At 39.0% G+C, this 18,830-nt stretch overlaps 1 protein-coding gene across 1 annotated transcript in view; it reads right to left on the bottom strand.

Annotated features, from left to right (window-relative positions):
- The window catches only part of LOC122814368 (zinc finger protein 729-like), a 600,102-nt gene that overhangs the window by 489,386 nt on the left and 91,886 nt on the right, over positions 1-18,830 (bottom strand). Inside the window, exon 6 of the mRNA XM_044086953.1 lies at positions 219-341. Coding sequence (XP_043942888.1) covers positions 219-341 — 123 coding nt within the window. The remainder of the gene's footprint in view (positions 1-218; positions 342-18,830) is intronic.

The following is an 18,830-nucleotide window of genomic DNA, read 5'->3' on the forward strand; positions in this document are numbered from 1 at the left end:
TCAGAAAAATATCACAGCTGCCAAATAGGAAACTTTCAGGCAGGAAGTGTGACATTTCACTTCTTCTTGGTTTGAATAAGTTAACAGAAATTCCTATTACTTCCTTTTGTGTTACAATTCCTAAAGTTCAATACATTTTTCCTGTTTTTTAAGATATTACCATTATCAGAAAGAAATGCATCTAATGAATAGCTATAATTAATAAACTGTTTGCTTACCATGGAGATTACATTCAAGACTATCCTTCTGTTTTGCAGTAATTTTTCCATCAACATCCCCTTCTGGCAGCTCTTCGTATGCTTTTAATAGTAGTAATAATTTCTCTGGGGGGATTTCGTACCCTGCACATAAGAATAAAGATATACATTTCTAACTTGGTTTTATTATTCAGGGTGTCCAACTAGGCAAGGCCTGTTTTCTTTTTTTAAATACTTTAGTAAGTTCATACATTTTGAACTTGGGAACACATACAGTTATAGAAATGAAAATAAAAACAATGTAAATATTTTCATTAGATTCAATCATTATACATATGTATTCCTTTTTAATACAAGTATCATTCACCCCAGCATTACACAAATTGCTCATGTCCTGTTCTTCCTTAAATTTTACCCCTCCACCTCTTCCTGCTTGTATCTATGTAATTTATTCCTTCCCTTTTCTGAAGATCTCATCCCCAGTTTTTTTTTTACTTCCTTTACAATACTCAAAACTTCAGTTGCAATTGGATTTGATTTTCATTTTTTGGCAGCCAATAGCGTTAAATTTAGCAAAGCCTTACTATGACTAGACAATCCAGATCTTGTATCCCAGTACAAAAGAATAATTTCTTTAGTTATAACAATTTGCTCCCCCAACATTTCCGACATAATTTGCCAACTCATTACATTCCCAAAAACTAAATTCCCTCTAACTTTTCCATCACATCTGCAGTAACTCCTGTTTAACTGATAAAGAAACACTGAACGTCTTCTCTGGATATAAAAATATTTATACAAACACTTCCATGCAAAAATCGTAAACGTTCTGGATTTTACTGCATATCTGGCAGTCATACAGGTGTACACCCATTACTCCTTTGTATAAGGTAAGGACCATTTTCAGTGGAGGAATAAAGACAAAAGTTTCATAGGCAGATGAGAAGCGTCAAAAACAAGACAACATACAAAATATTTAGGAGAACTTCCAAGATGACTAACACCTTAATTTCAGCTCCCAGAGTGTGAAAACAGAAACTCAGAAAAGACAGCCAGTGAACTTGCCTTTTTGGGTAAATTTCAGTAACCGTGTAGAAAGTGCACTGTCTGGATGGCAGCAAAAAAAGAAATTCAGAGAACCTGAAAGAAAATCAACCAGAAAATATGAGGAGAAAATGCTGACTGGGAAGAATTCTGCAGCTGTTCAGCAAAAAGTAATGCAAGGTCCCACTTTGTTGCAAGGCATGACTTCCAGGAACCTAGAAGAAAAAATAAGTCAAATGCACTCAGAGCTGATTAAAATAAATGGAACACTGAAGGAGTATATCAACTCAAATAATAATAGGCTGGAAAAAAATGGAAGAAAGTTTTAAATAGATATTTAGATGAGGTGATAAAACTACAAAAATCAGAGGTCAAAATGAAGAAAAGGCTGGCTGAATATGAGGCTGCTCTAGAAGAGATGCTTCAAAAAATAATAGAGTTAGAGGACAGAGCATATAGGGAAAACCTGTACCCGGGAAGCTGGAAGGAACAGACTGTATTAATTTTATGAAAGCACAAATAAGCAACTGGACTGGTATTCCACACAGAGTTATTAACTGAAAGGGCACATTGTGTGTATGTTCCAAACCTGGCCATGAAAAAAAAACCTAGAGCTTTAATAGTTAAGATACAATCCTACCAGCAGAAAGAGTTGATTCTGACAAAACTGTGCCAGAAGGACAAAGTACTAAAAGTGGAAGACAGTAGAGTACTTGTGGAAAATGATTACTCACTGTACACCTGGCAGAAGGGACTAAATTTATTCCACTAATCAGAGAATGTCGAGAAGCAGCCATGAGATTCAAGCTACTATATCCAGCTACTTTCAGAAAATTCTTTCCTCGAGGGTCAAAATATGTTTTTGATGCAGAAATGTTGAGGAGGAAAAACAAAAGTTTGCCCAACAAAAAGTGAGGTATGAAACAGAAGGAGATGATGATTCTTGCTGTTCTGGTAATAAAGCCCACAGACAAACCGTGCCAGTGAAACCTTTTTCCAATGTTTCAAATGAAAATGCATGAGAGAGAGAAAAAAGCACAAGAGTTGACTAGAAGAACTGGGAGTATGTTGGAAATGAAGCAGAAACTAGATATGGGAAATGGAGATCAACAGGAAAAAAAACAGTAACTCAGAAATTGACAAATGTATGTGGAATTACAAATCATTAATTATATTTGTAAAACATTGCAGAACTAGAAAACCTGGAACTATTGGACTTTTTTTATTTTATTCAACTTGCAGGGGATTCCAAAGCATATGCCCTACTTCATGCTTTTAATGTTTGGAAAAATATTTAGGAGAGGGAAGAGGAAGGAAAGAGTTAACAGTAAGTAAAACAAAATTTTGTTCTCAACAGTAATATTTTTATAATGCATGACAATCTGAATGCTATAAGGTAAAGCTTTCTGTTATTTTCAAATGTAATAGGGATATCAAAGTAAACAGGTGCCCCTTTTTTCTTCTTCTTTCTCCTTGTTCAGTTTTAAGAAATGTAGGCATTGCAATGTAAAAAAACAGGAAGAAACGTCTGGCCAAAGGAGCATGATACAAGAAAACTTGTGCTTTTTCTCATTCTTGCAATGAAGAATGACTGGATTAAGGCCCTTGGATTGATCTAGTAAAAAGTTTTAAGAGGAATCAAATAAATAAAAAAGAACACTGAATATAATAAAAAGTTTTCCTCAAGCAAACAAATGAGTGCTTGTAGAGGCAACCGTGTACCTGATTCTCATGTCTTCATGGGGCAATCTGATAAGGAACAATAAAAATAGAAAAAATAGAATACTTCTTTCTCTCAATTGCTTTCTTTCAATGGCTAGGAAAAGTGTGGCTGTCAGTCTTGGACAATTATTCCTATTAGGAGGGTTACACTTCAAAATCTGAAGATGTACATAGTTGCGAGTGTTGCTATGAAGTTAATAGGTTTTAGGGGTGCTCCGGGTGTGTGTGTTTTCTTTTTGAGGCTTTCATTAAAACAAAACATTTTATAATATGTGACACAGGTTCAAATGGATATGACAAGAAACAACCATATAAAAGATCAATCTATAAAATGTTAGTGTACACATACAACACACAACCTGGAGCTAGACATTTAAAAAAATGATGTTACCCATAACAGCACAGAATAATAACTTCTTAACATAATGACAAAGCTTTCTATATTATCTTTAAACATAACTGGTCTCAAAGATATATATAAAAAAGAAAAAGTAGTGAACTATATTAAAAATGTAGCGTGCAAAAGCTATGTTACAGGAGACACATTTGGAAAGAACTGCGCAGGTTTTCAGGATGGTTATTTAGCAGAATATTTAGGACAAAGAAAAAGGGAAGTACACAAATCAATTACAAGAGGAGCTCCAATAGTGACAGATGAGAATAAAAAAAGATAATAATGGTAGATTTGTGTACTAAGGGGCTACTGCCAAGGGAGGAGGATTACACTGACATGTATTTATATTCCAGCTAAGACTGCTATAATGAAGCTTAAGAAAATTTTGGGAGAAATAATCAACTTTCAGCAAGGGATATTGCTTATTGGTGGGGACTGAAATTTGATTTGCAGCAGTAAGGATGTGTTGGGGGGGGGGGCAGAAGGGAAACTACAACAAAAGTGTGTAGATTTTTGAAGAAATTTATGACCATATTTGGCATGGCAGATGTGAATTTAGTAGTAGGAGTTCAGAGTGAATTTACATATTATTCCCCAAGATATGAAAAGTGGGCTAGGCTTAGACAGAACTTGCACTTCACAGGAACATGTGCATAAAATTTAAAGTTCTGATATGCGTCCAATAACTAACCATTTCAGATCATGAGCCAATAATAACTAAAATAAAAATGAAGAGTAATAAAATAAAAATGAGACACTTGTTCATTCCTACATATCTGATGAAAAGAAAGGAATTTAAGGAATGGGTAGCAGACATTATTTAGGGGATATATTAGAGAAGACAGATATTTCTTCTGAAAATGTAGCTAAGTGGGATAAAATTAAGGTGGATTTCAAAAATAGGGTGGAAATGGGGAGAGATATGGTTGAGATGCAACAAGAATAAGTTAGAGGGACTAACAAAGGTTAAAGTATTGCTGAATAGGGGAATCTCACAGGACAAGAACAGGAGCAATTGCTGAATGCTAAACAGAAAATAAAGGATTACTTTGATAAGATGCATGAATTTGGAAAGTCTGCTGTTAAGCAACTGTTTTTTTTTTCATAATAACTCCAGAGCGCAAAAACATGTAGCATAACAACTCAGGCAACAGAAAGTAGAAAGTTTGTTGCCAAGCTTGGGGAGCCTATAACAAGAAAGATAAAGGATCCTGTAGAGGTACTAGAAATATTTTGGAATTTTTGTGAAATTCTGTATAAAGCAGAAAAATACGAAAATCAAGAAAAATTACAGAAGGAAATGTTTACAGAAGAATTAAATATGCCATGGCTAGAGGTAGATGAGGCTCAATTACTAAAAGGATAGGAGGAGATGAGATAAAATTGTGATCTATAACCAATCTACAAGAAAGTCTCCAGAAATATATGGTATTCCTGTGGAAGTTTGGAAGCTAGGAGGGGAAAGAACTGAAAGATTTGGAAGGTTTTAACAGCATTTTAAGATAGAGAGAAGCACCAACATCCTAGAAGAAATAAGTGATGGATGTAATAAGTAAAGATTCAGCTTCATATACGCCCATTTTAATTCTAACCCATGATTATAAAGGGTTTATATCTAATTTGACTAAAAGAGTGGCAAAGGTGATGCTGAAATTGATAGATTTAGATCAATGTGGTTTTGTGGAGGGGAGGCAAACATTTGACACCACTAACACAATGACAATGATCCAGAGGGAAGCAGAATGTAAGAACATACTACTTCTGTTGGTAGGTTTTGATGCAAAGAAAGCATTCAATAGAGTAAGCTGGGATTTTATGAGTAGGGCAATGTAAGTGTTTGCATTCCCTGATAAAATTCTGAGGTTGATTGGATATATGAGGGATCAGAGGTGAAAATTAAAGTGGATGGGTTCCTCTTTCATAATTTATGTTTGAGCAGAGAAACTAGGCAGGGGTGTCCTCTTTCCCCTGTTATTTGCTTTATATTTAGAATGACTGGCAAAGAAAATAAGGGACTCAGAAATTCAAAGATATAATCGGTATGGTAGTCAAGAAAAACTGGCTTTATTTGCAGATAATATTATTTTATACCTGATAAAACCATAAAAGGACATTTCAGTGTTGTGGAGCATTTTGAGACAATCTCAGGTCTTTTCAGGATACAAAATTAATAAAGCTAAAAAAAAGAGGTAATAGCTGTAAACTATGTATCCACACATGAATTGTTTCAGAAATATCCATACTTATGGGGACATGATAAAATGAAGTACTTAGGAGTATGGATTAAAACGGATTATATTGTGGCAGCTAAGGATATGTGAGAAGAGACTAAACAAAAGATGATGCAAAAAAATGAAAAATTGAGAGTTTTGTTTTATGGATATAGATAGCAAGATACAATCAGTCAAAATGTTTAGTCCCTTTCGTTTTATACATAGGTCAGGCCTATTTTTATCAACTAGAGGAAATGTTGTGGAAAACAATTAATAAAGAGCTGAAGGATTTTATCTTGGAGGCAAAGATGGCAAAAATCAAGTGGGATAAGATGATTCTTCCAATAGAACAAGGTGGTTTGGGATTACCTCATTTGAATGGGTACTTCAGAACTACACAGTTAAGGCTCCTATGCATAGCACAAGCAGAAAGCTATAATTAAACGTGGAAAGGGATGATGATGAAACAAGGAGAGACTGGAATTTTGGATGCAGATCCTTAAGGAGAATAAGAAGGACCATACAGAATATTATATTCATAAAGTAGAAAGTATTCTAAGAACTAAACCAACACGAGAAAGGAGAATCTGCCAACAGGGATTACTGGAGCTAAGGATACAGACAATCTGTAAATATGTTGTAAGTAATTGCTATGTAAATTGTTAATCAATATGTAATCCAATGTAAATACTGTCTGTTTATTTTAACTGTGGAGCTTTTCTCCCCGGGCCTCCGCTGAAAATGGACCTACGTCCAGTCGGACACTCCCGGTCAACAAATTTAAATAAATAAATAAATAAATAAATAAATAAATAAATAATAGGCAAGAGAAGGCTAGAAGTTATTGGAGAAAACTGGCAATGGAACCAATGTATTGGGATCAAATAACTAATGAAAGAAAGGTAATAGAATGGGAACAGGCCAAGAATTTATTTGGAGTGCAGGCTAGAGATTGCCTTCCCTATCACGGAATAGGGAGATCCTAAGTGAAAGGCCAGCACTGGTAGACTTTTTACTAGAATGTAGAACAGAAATTGCTGTTAAAAAAAGGATAATTAGTACAGCATATAAAATATTACATGATAACTATAAAAATTAATCAGAGGAGGTTAGAAAGGATTAGGAAGAGAGACTGGATAAGCAATTCACAAAGATGGGGGGATATATGTATGTTTCCCAAATATGCAACCAGTCTAGAAGATTTAGGATCTTTACTTGGAAGTATTTTTATATCCCAAGTAGACAAGATTTTTTCCTCAGGTAGACAGCAAATGTTGGAGATGGGAAAGAGAGAGGTAATTGGGAACATTTTTTGGGTGTTTAATGAGTTGTCAGACTTAAAAAATCCCTACAAACTACTGTATCAGAAATACTGGGTAAACAAATTGGTATTACTAGGGAAACAATTTTTTGAGCTATGATATAGAATAGGAATTGCTTAGACACAGTAAGGCCTTGCTGAATCTAATTATGGTGACTGCAAAAAAAACAATTACTAGAAAATGGAAATCAAAGTCTAAACCAACTGTACTAGAAGTAGTGAATATAGTAACAGAGTTAAAACAAATGGAATTGGGATCTTTAGAAAAGGGAAGGAGCAAACTAAATAGGAAAACAATGGGAATTGTGGGAATACATGCAGAATTATGTTTTGGAGCAGGAATGAAGTTTAAAAGAAGGCAGGATTTGAATGGGCTATGTAATGTTTGACTGAGAATGACTAGACATATAGGAAATATATAATGTTTGCAACCAAATATGTCAATGTGGTTTGTTTTCATTTATATAATTGTATGACTGCCTGTGTCATCAGTGATAATCTAATAAATATGTTTCCTGTTTAAAATAACATACAAACATTTAATAAAATACATTCTGACAATTGGCAAAATGAATCACAGTGTAATATTAAGCCTTATAAAGAGAACGGAGAGCAGGAAAAGATCAGAAACTGGTGTAGGGATTGTTAATCTTTACAGATCAGTGTTGGAAACTGTAGGAAATGAACAGAGCAATTTCAAGGATGTTTAAGAGAAAAGCAAGTAGAAGAAATATACATGAGAGATATTAAGTTTTATCATGCATTATCAGCAAGGAAACTACATATGAAAATAAAGTTACTTAGCGCTGCTTGTCAAGAGTGTGAATGGAAAAGAGAAGGGGTAATATGTTAACAGAACAAGTAGGTGGTTACTGTAGAAAAATGACACAGGAAGAATAAATAGCACAAAACATAGCTGTGATTAGTTAAGTATAACAGCATCATGAGTAGAACAGTGGTGTGACGTTAAAATGTGAATGCTAAGGTTAAGAAAGCTTTCTTACTAGAGTATTCAGGAAGCATTAGAATGGGCAAAATCTATAAGGTAAAATGACACAGACATGACATTCTGAAAAGGTTAATCAAACTAGCTGAGCTTTCAAAACACATGGAGCCTGTTCTTTCTGATATACAAACACAGGCACAAATCATTGACAAAACTGCTATAAAGGTATGGAGTTACTGCCATAAAGACAAGTATTAGTGCAAAGTGTCATAATACAAGACAAAATATGCTGTAATACTGGTATCCAATAAATAGGCACTGCAGTGAAAGACCCAAACAAACAAAAGAAGTAACTACAGCCTTAGTAATTTCCCTCCCTCTATCACTGTAAAGGGAGAAAACTTTCAGTAGTTGGTAGGCAACATTAACATTCCTTCATAAAATGCCTTAGAAGTCCAATCAAGACAGTCTTGTCAGCTGTTTTTTTCTTGGTTTAAATAACTTGTAATATATCACCAATTTTTAAGCAAAGCTTTTTTTCTGTGCCATGGTTTGCAATGTTTCAAACAGAGAACACTTATCTGTTGCACAGACTAATCTGAAGGTTGTTATGCCTTGGGTCCCTAGTTGTAAGCTCAAAATAAGTCTTAGTTTGAAAGAAGGCACTGTCAAGACTGACATGGCAAGGGCTTCTCCTCTGAGGTCACTGGGTCCTGCTTTTCTATTTCTTTTATCTTACTGGCAAAAGGTTGAAAATTTTCTTTGATTTCCCATCAAAACAATCACTTGCCCCCTTCAGTGTCTCCAACAAGTGGGTTTTCACGTGAAGCATCACTTATCAGGTATTCATCCTTCTCCATTACTGACATTTTCAAGCTACTTAAAAAAAATGTCTATTCCAAACAGTCTTGCTTGTTTCATGAATAGTCTGTACAGTGGCATGTTCTAGTGTGGATTCCGAGCAAGACGTACCATCAATAAAATCTGATCTACTGTGTACCACAAATCACAGAAGTTGTACTATTTTGACCTAATTAAGTCCATCTTAACCAGGTTAAGTAAGGCATCCACCTGCACTCACCTGATGGTTGCATGATGACAGAACTGTTTTTATGTGGCATCAATAGTAGGCAAGTCTCATCCCACACAACAGATGTGGTCATGCTCTTCATGGACAAATCAGAAAGGCAGCTTTCAGGTACTGAACAACTGAAGTAGCAATGCTATGTAAGCTATCCCATACAGTACCATCCATATGTAAGGCATGCACTTCAGTGAGGTTACTGCTTCCCTTTAGCCAGAGCAGGACAACAGGGTCAGTGGGTAAATGTTGCCCTCCTGAATTTACATCAGTACAGTAATGCACCCATCAGACCACAAAAAATATTCTAAAGATAACACAACCAACTCACTCCACTTGCCCTAGATGAGAGAGACGTATGCCATATGAAAGTCCCACACATGCAAAAATGTAAAGTCAGTGTCCACAGAATGAACTTTCCAATACTTTTAACAAATTATGTCCAACAGATAATAAAGAGATTCCAGTGCTTGTATTAATGAATATTCTGGAATTTCTTTTTTTTTTTAATTTTTTCAAACCCTCTAGCCAGAAGATGTGCTTTTGGTATTATCCCTTTTGGAAACTCCTTGGAGATGCACATCTGTCCTCCTGGCAGGCATGGATTTTTTGGCCATTACAACTTTCTTCAACGTCATTATTTTTATAGTTCTGTATTTCATCGTGATTTGCTGATTAATACGTTATGCCCTCAGGCAGAGAACATCATGTTCCACAAGTGAGTCAGACAGCTATATTTATTAAGTTCCTGGTTCACTGTGGATTCCTCTACACAAGGCAGGTCAACAGACCCTTTTGCTCCTGAAATATCAGATGGATGTAAAGATTTCAAGTTATACCAGTCCTTGTGTCTTCCTATAACCTTACCAGCCCAGCCTAAGATTTCAGCTGTATGTTCTATCCCCACAAATCTTGTGCTTTGGCGGTTTTTGAGAGTGAGGCTACTATCTCACTGTAACATCTGTGACAGATCCACTTCTTTGGCACTAAAAAGTCTTTCTTACTCTTTTTTGAATTGCCAGCTCATATTCCTTTCCTTTTTTTGAAGTCATTGGTGTCATTTCTAGTTAGTCTCTTACTCCAGCATTGCCAGTTTTAATGAAATACTTGGACTTCTGTTTCTGTCTTGGTTTTATGAAGCCTGGAATGATACATCCTTACACAAATCCCACAACTCGATCATAGCTAATGATGACTTTGGGTTCCTTGGCTTGCACTCAGCACAGCCAGCCATTTTGTAATACACCTTGTGTAGCAAGAGTTATTCAGTGCAGTCTCTTTAGTCCAAGCCTAGTTTATTTACAGTGAAGAACTCACATTCAGATTTCACTTCCTACTTAAAATCAGCATACTCTTACTTCAGACAACTCTGGTTACTTACAATTCAACCTCGGTCCATTTTCAAAGTCTGTCAAAGGAAAGTACAGTTGTGTACACTTGTAGATGTTTGAGTGTACTCACTGTTGCAGTCCTAACAATTGGATTATCCAGCTCCTGGTAGCCCCCGATCGGCCAGAATACCAAAGGCAAGTAAAAATGACATTGGCTGCCATCAGTTGAAAAGGACGTCAGGGCGTCTGGTACATAAGGAGGCAGTCAACGTCACTTCCTCAGTCTTTCTCGTCATAACAGTCAGAAGCCCACAGAAATAAGGCTTAAACCCAATGCAACACTGGCAAATAATATCCAATTTAGCCTGTACCTCAGGAAAAGAAAATATGGGAGGACCAAAAAAGGGGGAAGGAGGGAGGGAAACCAGGACTGCAGCAGCGAATACACTTGAACATCTACATTTATGGTAAGTGTATACAACTGTACTATGTTCGTGTTTTACTGTTGCAGTCCTAACAAATGGGTTGATTACCAAAACCCAGAGAAAAAGGGAGGAACCACTAACAGAATCAAGGGTTGGAGATAATGCACTGCAACACAGCAGTGGCAAACCCTGCCCTGGCTCTGGAAAACAGAGGCAAATTATAATGTTTCATGAAAGTGTGCACAGAAGACCATGTGGCAGCCTCCAAAATATCTTTAGTAGGGGCACTCCTTAAAAAGGCTGCAGAAGTGGAAGCTGCTCTAGTTGAGTGGGTCCTAACCCCTTGAGGAGGAACCTTGCCATGAAAAGAATAACAAAAGGTGATACAATGTGCAATCCACTTGGAAATGGATTGCTTAAAAATAGCCTTGCTCTGAGCTCCAGGGGCAAAACTAACCAATAACTGAGCTGATTTCCGAAGGTTTTTAGTCCTGTCCACGTAAAACCTGAGCTGTCTGTGCACATCAAGAGAATGTAGGATCCTTTCACCTCTATTTTGAGAATTAGGAAAGAAGGTGGGAAGGTGTATGGGACTGATTAAGAGTCAAGCTAGAAACCACCTTAGGCATAAAGGAGGGATTGGTTCTTAAAGAGACCCTTGTCTGCACGGAAAATAAAAAGCTCCACAGCCATCAAAGCCTGCAGCTCTGAAACCCTCCTTGCTGAAGTTATAGCCAAGAGGAAAGCAGTCTTCCAAGAGAGAAACTTTAAATCTGCAGTGGCAGCTGGCTCAAAAGGAGGAAGAGTGAGTTTTTCTAGAACAAAATTAAGATCCCAGGCTGCAGTAGGTGCCCTTCTGGGAGGTTTTAAGTTGCAAGCATCGCTGAGAAACATTTTCATCAGGGGATGAGAGAAAATGGGTTGTTCAAAAGAACAATGAGCAGAAATGGCTGAAGCATGGAGCTTGATAGAGGAAAAAGAAAGACCACCCTGAAGCAACTCAGCCAGGTACTCCAGGATCAGAGGAAGGGTAGGCTGAGAAGAAGATTCACCTCTAGCCTGCATCCAATGAGAGAACCTTTCCCATTTGCCAGCATAGGACGTCCTAGCTATGCCTCCTGGCCTCCCTCAGCACATCAACCACCTGCTGGGAAAGGGAAAAATAAGGAAGGAGTCATACAATGAGCCACGCTGCCAAATGGAGGGACTGAAGATGAGGATGCAGAATGTTTCCCTCTTCCTGAACCAAAAGATCTGGCTTCAGAGGAAGATGCCAAGGAGGAAATTGGGCGAGACTGTGAAGCAGTGGATACCAATGCTGTCTGGGCCAGTTCGGAGTTATGAGAATAGTCCTTGGTCGTTCATCCCTGATCTTCAGTAATACTCTGGGTAGAAGAAGAAGAGGGGGGAAGGCGTAAACTGATAGCAACAACCAAGGGATGGACAGAGCATCCACTCTCCAGGCTCTGCTGTGATGCTGTCTGGTGCAAAAGAGAGGTAGAAGATGGTTGTCTGGGGAGGAGAAAAGATCCACCTGAGGTGTGCCCCAATGTTGAATGATGCTGCAAAAGACTGCTCTGTTCAGCTGCCACTCGTGAGGATCCAGGGTCCACCTGCACAACTGGTCTGCCAAAACATTGAGTCTTCCTGGAAGAAACTGGGCTAGGAGATGCAGGTCCAGGGATGCTGCCATGAACCAAAGATTCATGCTTTGTCTTCACAGGGGGTAAGAGTGAGTCCCACACGACTGTGGTGTTGTCTGTTCTGACAAGCAGGGTCCCTTGACAAAGAAGATGGCTGAAAGCTAGTAAGGCCTGTTGAACTGCAATCAACTCTTTTAGATTTATATGCAGGTGCATCTGATGGGCGTTCCAACATCCCTGTATGCATCTGCCATCCAGGTGTGCTCCCCAGGTGTAATCCAATGCGTCTGTAGTCAGAACTTGAATGTCAGGAGGTGTTCGAAAGGGCATGCCTCTGTTTTGTAGACAGGCGGTTGCCCACCACAGAAACTCCGTCTGCAGAGATGGAAGCAGAGGGATCATAATATTCAGGTCCTGTGTGTGTCGACACCAAATGTTCTTGAGGTACCACTGCAATTTCCTCATATGCAGTCTTGCATATGGAATCATGAGAATACAAGATGCCATGAATCCCAGAGCTTGCAGGTATTTCCTTGCAGGGAGCTGGGACAGGCTTGCCAAGTCCTTGAAGTAAACTGAAAGGGATGTCTGCTTCTCCTGGGTGAGATATATCAGCTGGGTGGCTGTGTTCAGACTTGCTTCCAGGAATGTTATCTCCTTAGATGGTGCCATTTTTGATTTTCCTTCATTGAGAGTGTAACCCAGGGAAGACAGAAGAGTCTTTACAAATTCCAGATTCTTTAGTAGCTGTTCCGGAGAGCTTGTTTGAATCAGACAGTCGTCCAAGTATGGGTACATCTGAATTTTCCTCTGCCTGCAAAAAGCAATGACTGGGGCCAGGCACTTTGTGAAGACTCTGGGAGCAGTAGATAAGCCAAAGGGCAGTGCAGAGAATTGATAATGTTGCTTGCCCACTCTGAAATGAAGATACTGCCTGCAACTTTCCCTGATAGGGATGTGCAGATAAGCCTCTGAGATCCAAGGTTACCAGCCAAGAATCCTTTTCTAGTAGTGGTAGCAACTGATGCAGACTGAGCATTTTAAACTTTGGAATTAATAGAAAAGAGTTCAGAATGGAAATATCTAGGATAGGACGCCAGGTGCCTTCTTTTTCTGGAACTAGGAAAAGCCTGGAATAAAAGCCCTGGCCTACCTGCAGAGCAGGAATTGATTCTATTGCTCCCAGATGAAACAAAGACAAAATTTGTTTTTCTACTTCTGCCCTTTGGTTTGAAGGAATATCCGGGAATCCCTTGGGAGCTGGAAAGGTGGGGAAATAAAACTTGTGCTCCAGGGACACCATTCTGAGCACCCATGATAGAGGCCCAGACATCTGAAAAAAAGGCCAACCTTCCTCCTAAAGGACTCTCCAGGCAAGCAAGAACAGGCAGAAGTTGAAAAAAGTCATTCAGAGGGTTTAGATTGCGATACAGGCTTGGAGCTTTCCACCTTAGAAGTGGAAGCCTACCACCGCTTAGACCTCTGAGGGGTAGTTGCCTGCCCCTTGGAAGATTTGAAACCTCTAGTCCTGGAACAGTTCTGTCTGCTGGTATCAGGAAAAGTCCAACTCTTGGAAGGGTAATTCCTGCTTAAGCGAGGGGGATGAACTTGCAGAAAATCCTTAACAGTTTGCATGGACTTGGCCTTATCCTCTATCTTCTTAAGCACCTCCTCATCTTTGCCGCCAAAAAGATTGTCTTTATGCAAGGGTACATCCAAAGCTTAGTCTTGACAGGTTCTGGAAGAGGCTGTTCTCTGAGCTAAGCATGCCTTCTGATAACAGATCCAGTAGCCGTGGCCCTACTGGAGGCCTCAAGGATGTCAAAACCACAATGCAAAGAATCCTTATTGACCAGAGTGGCTGAATTCAACAAATCCTGCATGTCTTTACTCTCTGCCAAAAGAGATATATTTGCTATCTTAGACTTAATAGCCTCCAAAGTATGCTGCTGGTACTTCAGCATATGAAAAAGGCAATTGGTAGTCCTAATAGCCAGGGTGGCAGAGGTATAAAAACTTTCTTGCACCACCTATCTAGGTTCCTAGACTCAGTGTCAGAGGGAACAACATTCCAGGTAACAGTGGCCTTAACTCCTTTAGGGCCCTGAGAAATAACCTCTGGATCCGCCAACGGGTTCCTGAAAAGAAAAAGATGAGAATCAGGGACTCTGTAGTACCTGTCTGGTTTCCTGGGAGCAGGGGAACCGAATTAGGAGACAAGGAATTATCCAGAAAAACATCATCAACAACTTCCAGCACAGGGGCAATAGCAAGAGGCTTATGCTGAGGTAAATCAAGAAACTCCCTAATCCATTTCTTAGATTGGGGATAATCCTGGCTTTCCCATTGGAAATGTTCCCTGAGGGTATTTAAAGTGTCACCAAAAGAGAAATCCTCTGAAGGAGAGACCAAAGGGATGGACTCCTCTGCATCTGAATCCTTAAAGGGAGAAAAAGCCTGAGAAAATTCCTCTTTATCAGCAGAAATGCTAGTAGAATCAGATCCTGAACAAGACAAAAACCTCAGGAGAAACATCCCTGCTCCTGTTAGAAGGAGGAGGCTGAGAACCCCTAATAAGAGTTAACAAATCATTAGCGATTTTAACCATTTGGGATTGAGGGGAACTAGAAGGAACTGGACCCTGCCTTTTCACAGGCTTATGAATGGAAGGTTTACTAGCAAGCCTGAAGGACTTGGGAGGCCTGGCAACCACCAAAGGAGCAGCAGAAGTCGAAGGAAAAAGTTTGCTGTCAGAGCGCAAAACTGAGGCCTCAGACACTGGAGTCAGCTTAGTGGTTCTGGCTCCAGCAGAAGGGGTGACGGCAACAGGTCAGAAGACAAAACAGAGGCCGCAGGCCTAAGGGACTAGGACTAACTCAAGGCCTGCAGTTGTACATCTGCGGATTGCAGGGACTGTGAAATTGTCTCACTGGCACCCACCTGACGACCAACTTAACCTCATCCGTGGACTTAGTTTTCTGAGGCCTGCCGCGGTCCTTATCCTTACGTTTCTTCGGAATATCTGAAGCCTGAAGACCAGCAGACGCCATACCAATGATCTTATGCCAAACTCCAAAATGCCTAGCCAAAATCCTAGCTCGACGGTGGATAGTACGCGGATTAAAGGAGGCACGGAGATCACAACTGGGAATGTCGTGGTCAAGGCCTAAACAAACAATGCAATAAGAATGGAAATCTCTATGGTGAAATCTGCTTTCCACAGGCAATTATTAACTTTTTCTGACATTCGTTAGGCAAGAAAAAGAGGATCCCCAACTGGGTACTTAGCTGTAGTAGACTTCAACTCTTGTAGTCGGAAACAAACAAAGGTAAACTGCCGACCAGCACTCGTGCATGAAAAGTTTCTGCTTCGGGCTCTGTGACAAGGAAGACTGAGGAAGTGACGTCGGCTGCCTCCTTTTGTACCGGACACCCTGATGTCCTTTACAATCGATGGCAGCCGATGTAATTTTTACTTACCTTTGGTATTCTGGCCGATCGAGGGCTACCGGGAGCCGGATAACCCATTTGTTAGGATTGCAACAGTGAAACACGATGCACATCATTTTATTTATTTATTTATTTATTTTTTTTTTTACAGTCCACAACCAAGATACTCCAGCTTAGGATAAGTAACCACGTAAAATTCTCAGGCATATTCAAAAGCAGGGCTGTAATTCTTCTTCTTCTGTAGTCACCACTAGGTTCCTGGTATTCAGGAAAATCAAAAGACAGGTTCCAGATACTCCTCAGCTTCTTTTATTCCCAGGGTACTCACCACTCTTGGTGGCAGAGTCTCCCACGAGATACAAATACCTGTAATGTTGTGGGCTTTCAGTCCATTTGATCAATGATTTTCAGGTGTTCTGCATTACCTCTACTGTTAAATGCTTTTGCTACCATACTGCACTGATTAAATGTGCAACTAAAAGGTTTTTACCATAACATATAGAATATACAGTATGTTGAAATAAAATTTCTGACCCACTAAACAGCCACTATACCACAGGTACAGGTTATGAACTTGGATTACCCACCACCATTAATGTGACTAATGCAAAGCCTATATCCAGTCATAAAACGAAACAGCTGTAGTTACACAGTTCACTTATATAACCTGGCATTGCATCCTTTGATCATATAACCACTGTAGAGGTGCATGCCCACTTACCAAAGTGAGTCTGGACCTTAATAAAAAACAGCGTAGAGAAATTACTGAACACTTAGGAGCAAGACGTTCTTGCTCTGTTGTGGAGTTTCTTACACCAGCCTGACTTAACCTTCTGCCAAGGTAGCAGAATATGTGATTGTCACCATCTACTTCCCGAGATGCACAGGTCCTAAACCTACATAAAGTCCATCAGTGTACACAAAGGGTTTATTTAAATCAAGGGCAACTAACACTAGCTCTGAACATGAGAGCTTTCAAGTGGATAAAAGCCTCATCAGTTTCTATGGTCCACCTTATTTGCATGGGCACATTACCTTACGTAATATCTGTTAAAGGACAAGCTACAGTAGCAAATTTGGTCACAGACATCCTACACTACCCTGCCAACTCAAAAAAATGCTTCAGTTTGTTTGGTACTAGGTAGAGGTTAGTTTTTGACATCTTTTGTTTTGTCTGTTGAGAGTCCAATTATCTCTCTCCAAATTAGATATCTTAAGTATCTGGCTAGTGTCATACAAAAACTTACTTTTGACAGCATTAACGGTAACCCTTTCCTGTCTTAAAGAATCCAGCATAGCCTATAGTTCGGATAAACATGACTTCTTGACTTCCAATCCAACGAATAAGTTACTATGTCATCAAAGTGTACAGCTTATTACCTGGCATGAGAATTCAGAACCTTTGAAATCCAAAAAGGTATGACAGTAAAATGCAAAACAAGTTAATGGGTGGAGAATGCCATCTAATGTTTGGCTTTAGGGGAGAAGGGAATTTGCCATTGCTCCTTGGTCAACTCTTGGGAGGGGGATTATAAATCTTGCATGTCTAGCCTCACTATGAGTTCATCCAATGACCAAGGAGAGGAGAGTTGAACCAAAAGATAAAAGGTTAATAACGGCAGCTCAGGATAGTGGACTATGTACATGGTGGCTTACAAAGTCCATTGAACATGTGGGAGAAACAGACAAATGTAGGTTCTGTAAAAAAAAAAAAAAAAAATTGGAAACAGTCTCAGTTTTTTACTGGGTGCGATACACTCAAGGCAGAGGGCATGTGCACCGAAAGGTAGAATAATGCGGCAAGACTGTTGCATTGAGAATTATGCAAACACTACAATATAGAAGAAGTTGTGAATCAATGGAAACTTGAACCACAAAGCGTTGTAGAGAATGACAAAGTGTACATCACACGGGATCACCCATTATCAACAATTAAAAAAAAAATAGATGCAAGAAAACCAAATACAGCAGTCATGAAAAAAGGTAAACATAGCATTGATCATTGAAATTGTAACACCTAGTCATTACAGTGTCTTATGTACAGGGACACAAAATCATAAAACATCAGGATTTGCAGACAGAAACAAGAAATATGAAAAAGGACATTCAGACAGTTCCAAAGTAGTAGAAGCAATGGGTCTAATAAAAAAAGAATCTACAGTCACACTTAGATATATGCTACCACATGCAACTCCACACGAATTGAAGAAGGTACTGCAAAAAACACTTTGGCTAAGATCAAAACCTGAAACAATACTTATTTCACGATCTTTAATTATAACAACCTCATTCAATATAAACATTCATGCAACCAGGCAAAACGATTAGTGATTAAAAATAATAAAAAAGAACACTCCCTAAGCCTTCAAGACCAACACAAACTAAACCCAAAGAAATTTTGGAGCACAATCAATTCCCTAACTCCATCCAGGTAAAAATAACAATCCTTGTCCTAATCCAGATAAAACTCCCACTGAGGTAGCCTCGCTCTTCAATTCATAATTTATTGACGCCATAGCTAAACTCACCACTCCCTTTCCACCTGTAGACCCCTGCCCATCTGAACTTCCCACTTAATGCTCCTCTATTACTCCTCTATTCTCATTTTCACCTTTACCAACTTCCACTTTAAAAAACTACTTCATAACCTCAAATCTTGTTCTAACACACCAGACAATTTACCTGCTGAATTTCTACAACTATCTGCAAACTCCGTTGCCTATCCTATCAGCGTACTCCTCAATAGATCTATTCAGGAGTCCAGTATATCAAACATATTGAAGAAAGAATTTGTTCTTCCACTCCATAAAGGTGGCAACAACTCTGATATCTCCAATTTCTGACCCATCGCTATCCTCTCTATCTCCCAAATATTAGAAAAATGTATTCACACTCAACTTCTTAACTATCTTGTCCAAAACCAGATACTTTCTCTCACACAGCATGGCTTCAGGCCAGGTCATAGTACCTGCACTGCACTCAAATCCTTTATGGACACAGTAAACAGGACTTGCAATGCTGGTTACATAGTCTCCTTACTTTTCCTAGATCTCTACCAATGTA

Source organism: Protopterus annectens, chromosome 10.part0, assembly GCF_019279795.1.
Source record: "Protopterus annectens isolate FY-2018-M chromosome 10.part0, PAN1.0, whole genome shotgun sequence".
NCBI classification, from domain to species: domain Eukaryota; kingdom Metazoa; phylum Chordata; order Ceratodontiformes; family Protopteridae; genus Protopterus; species Protopterus annectens.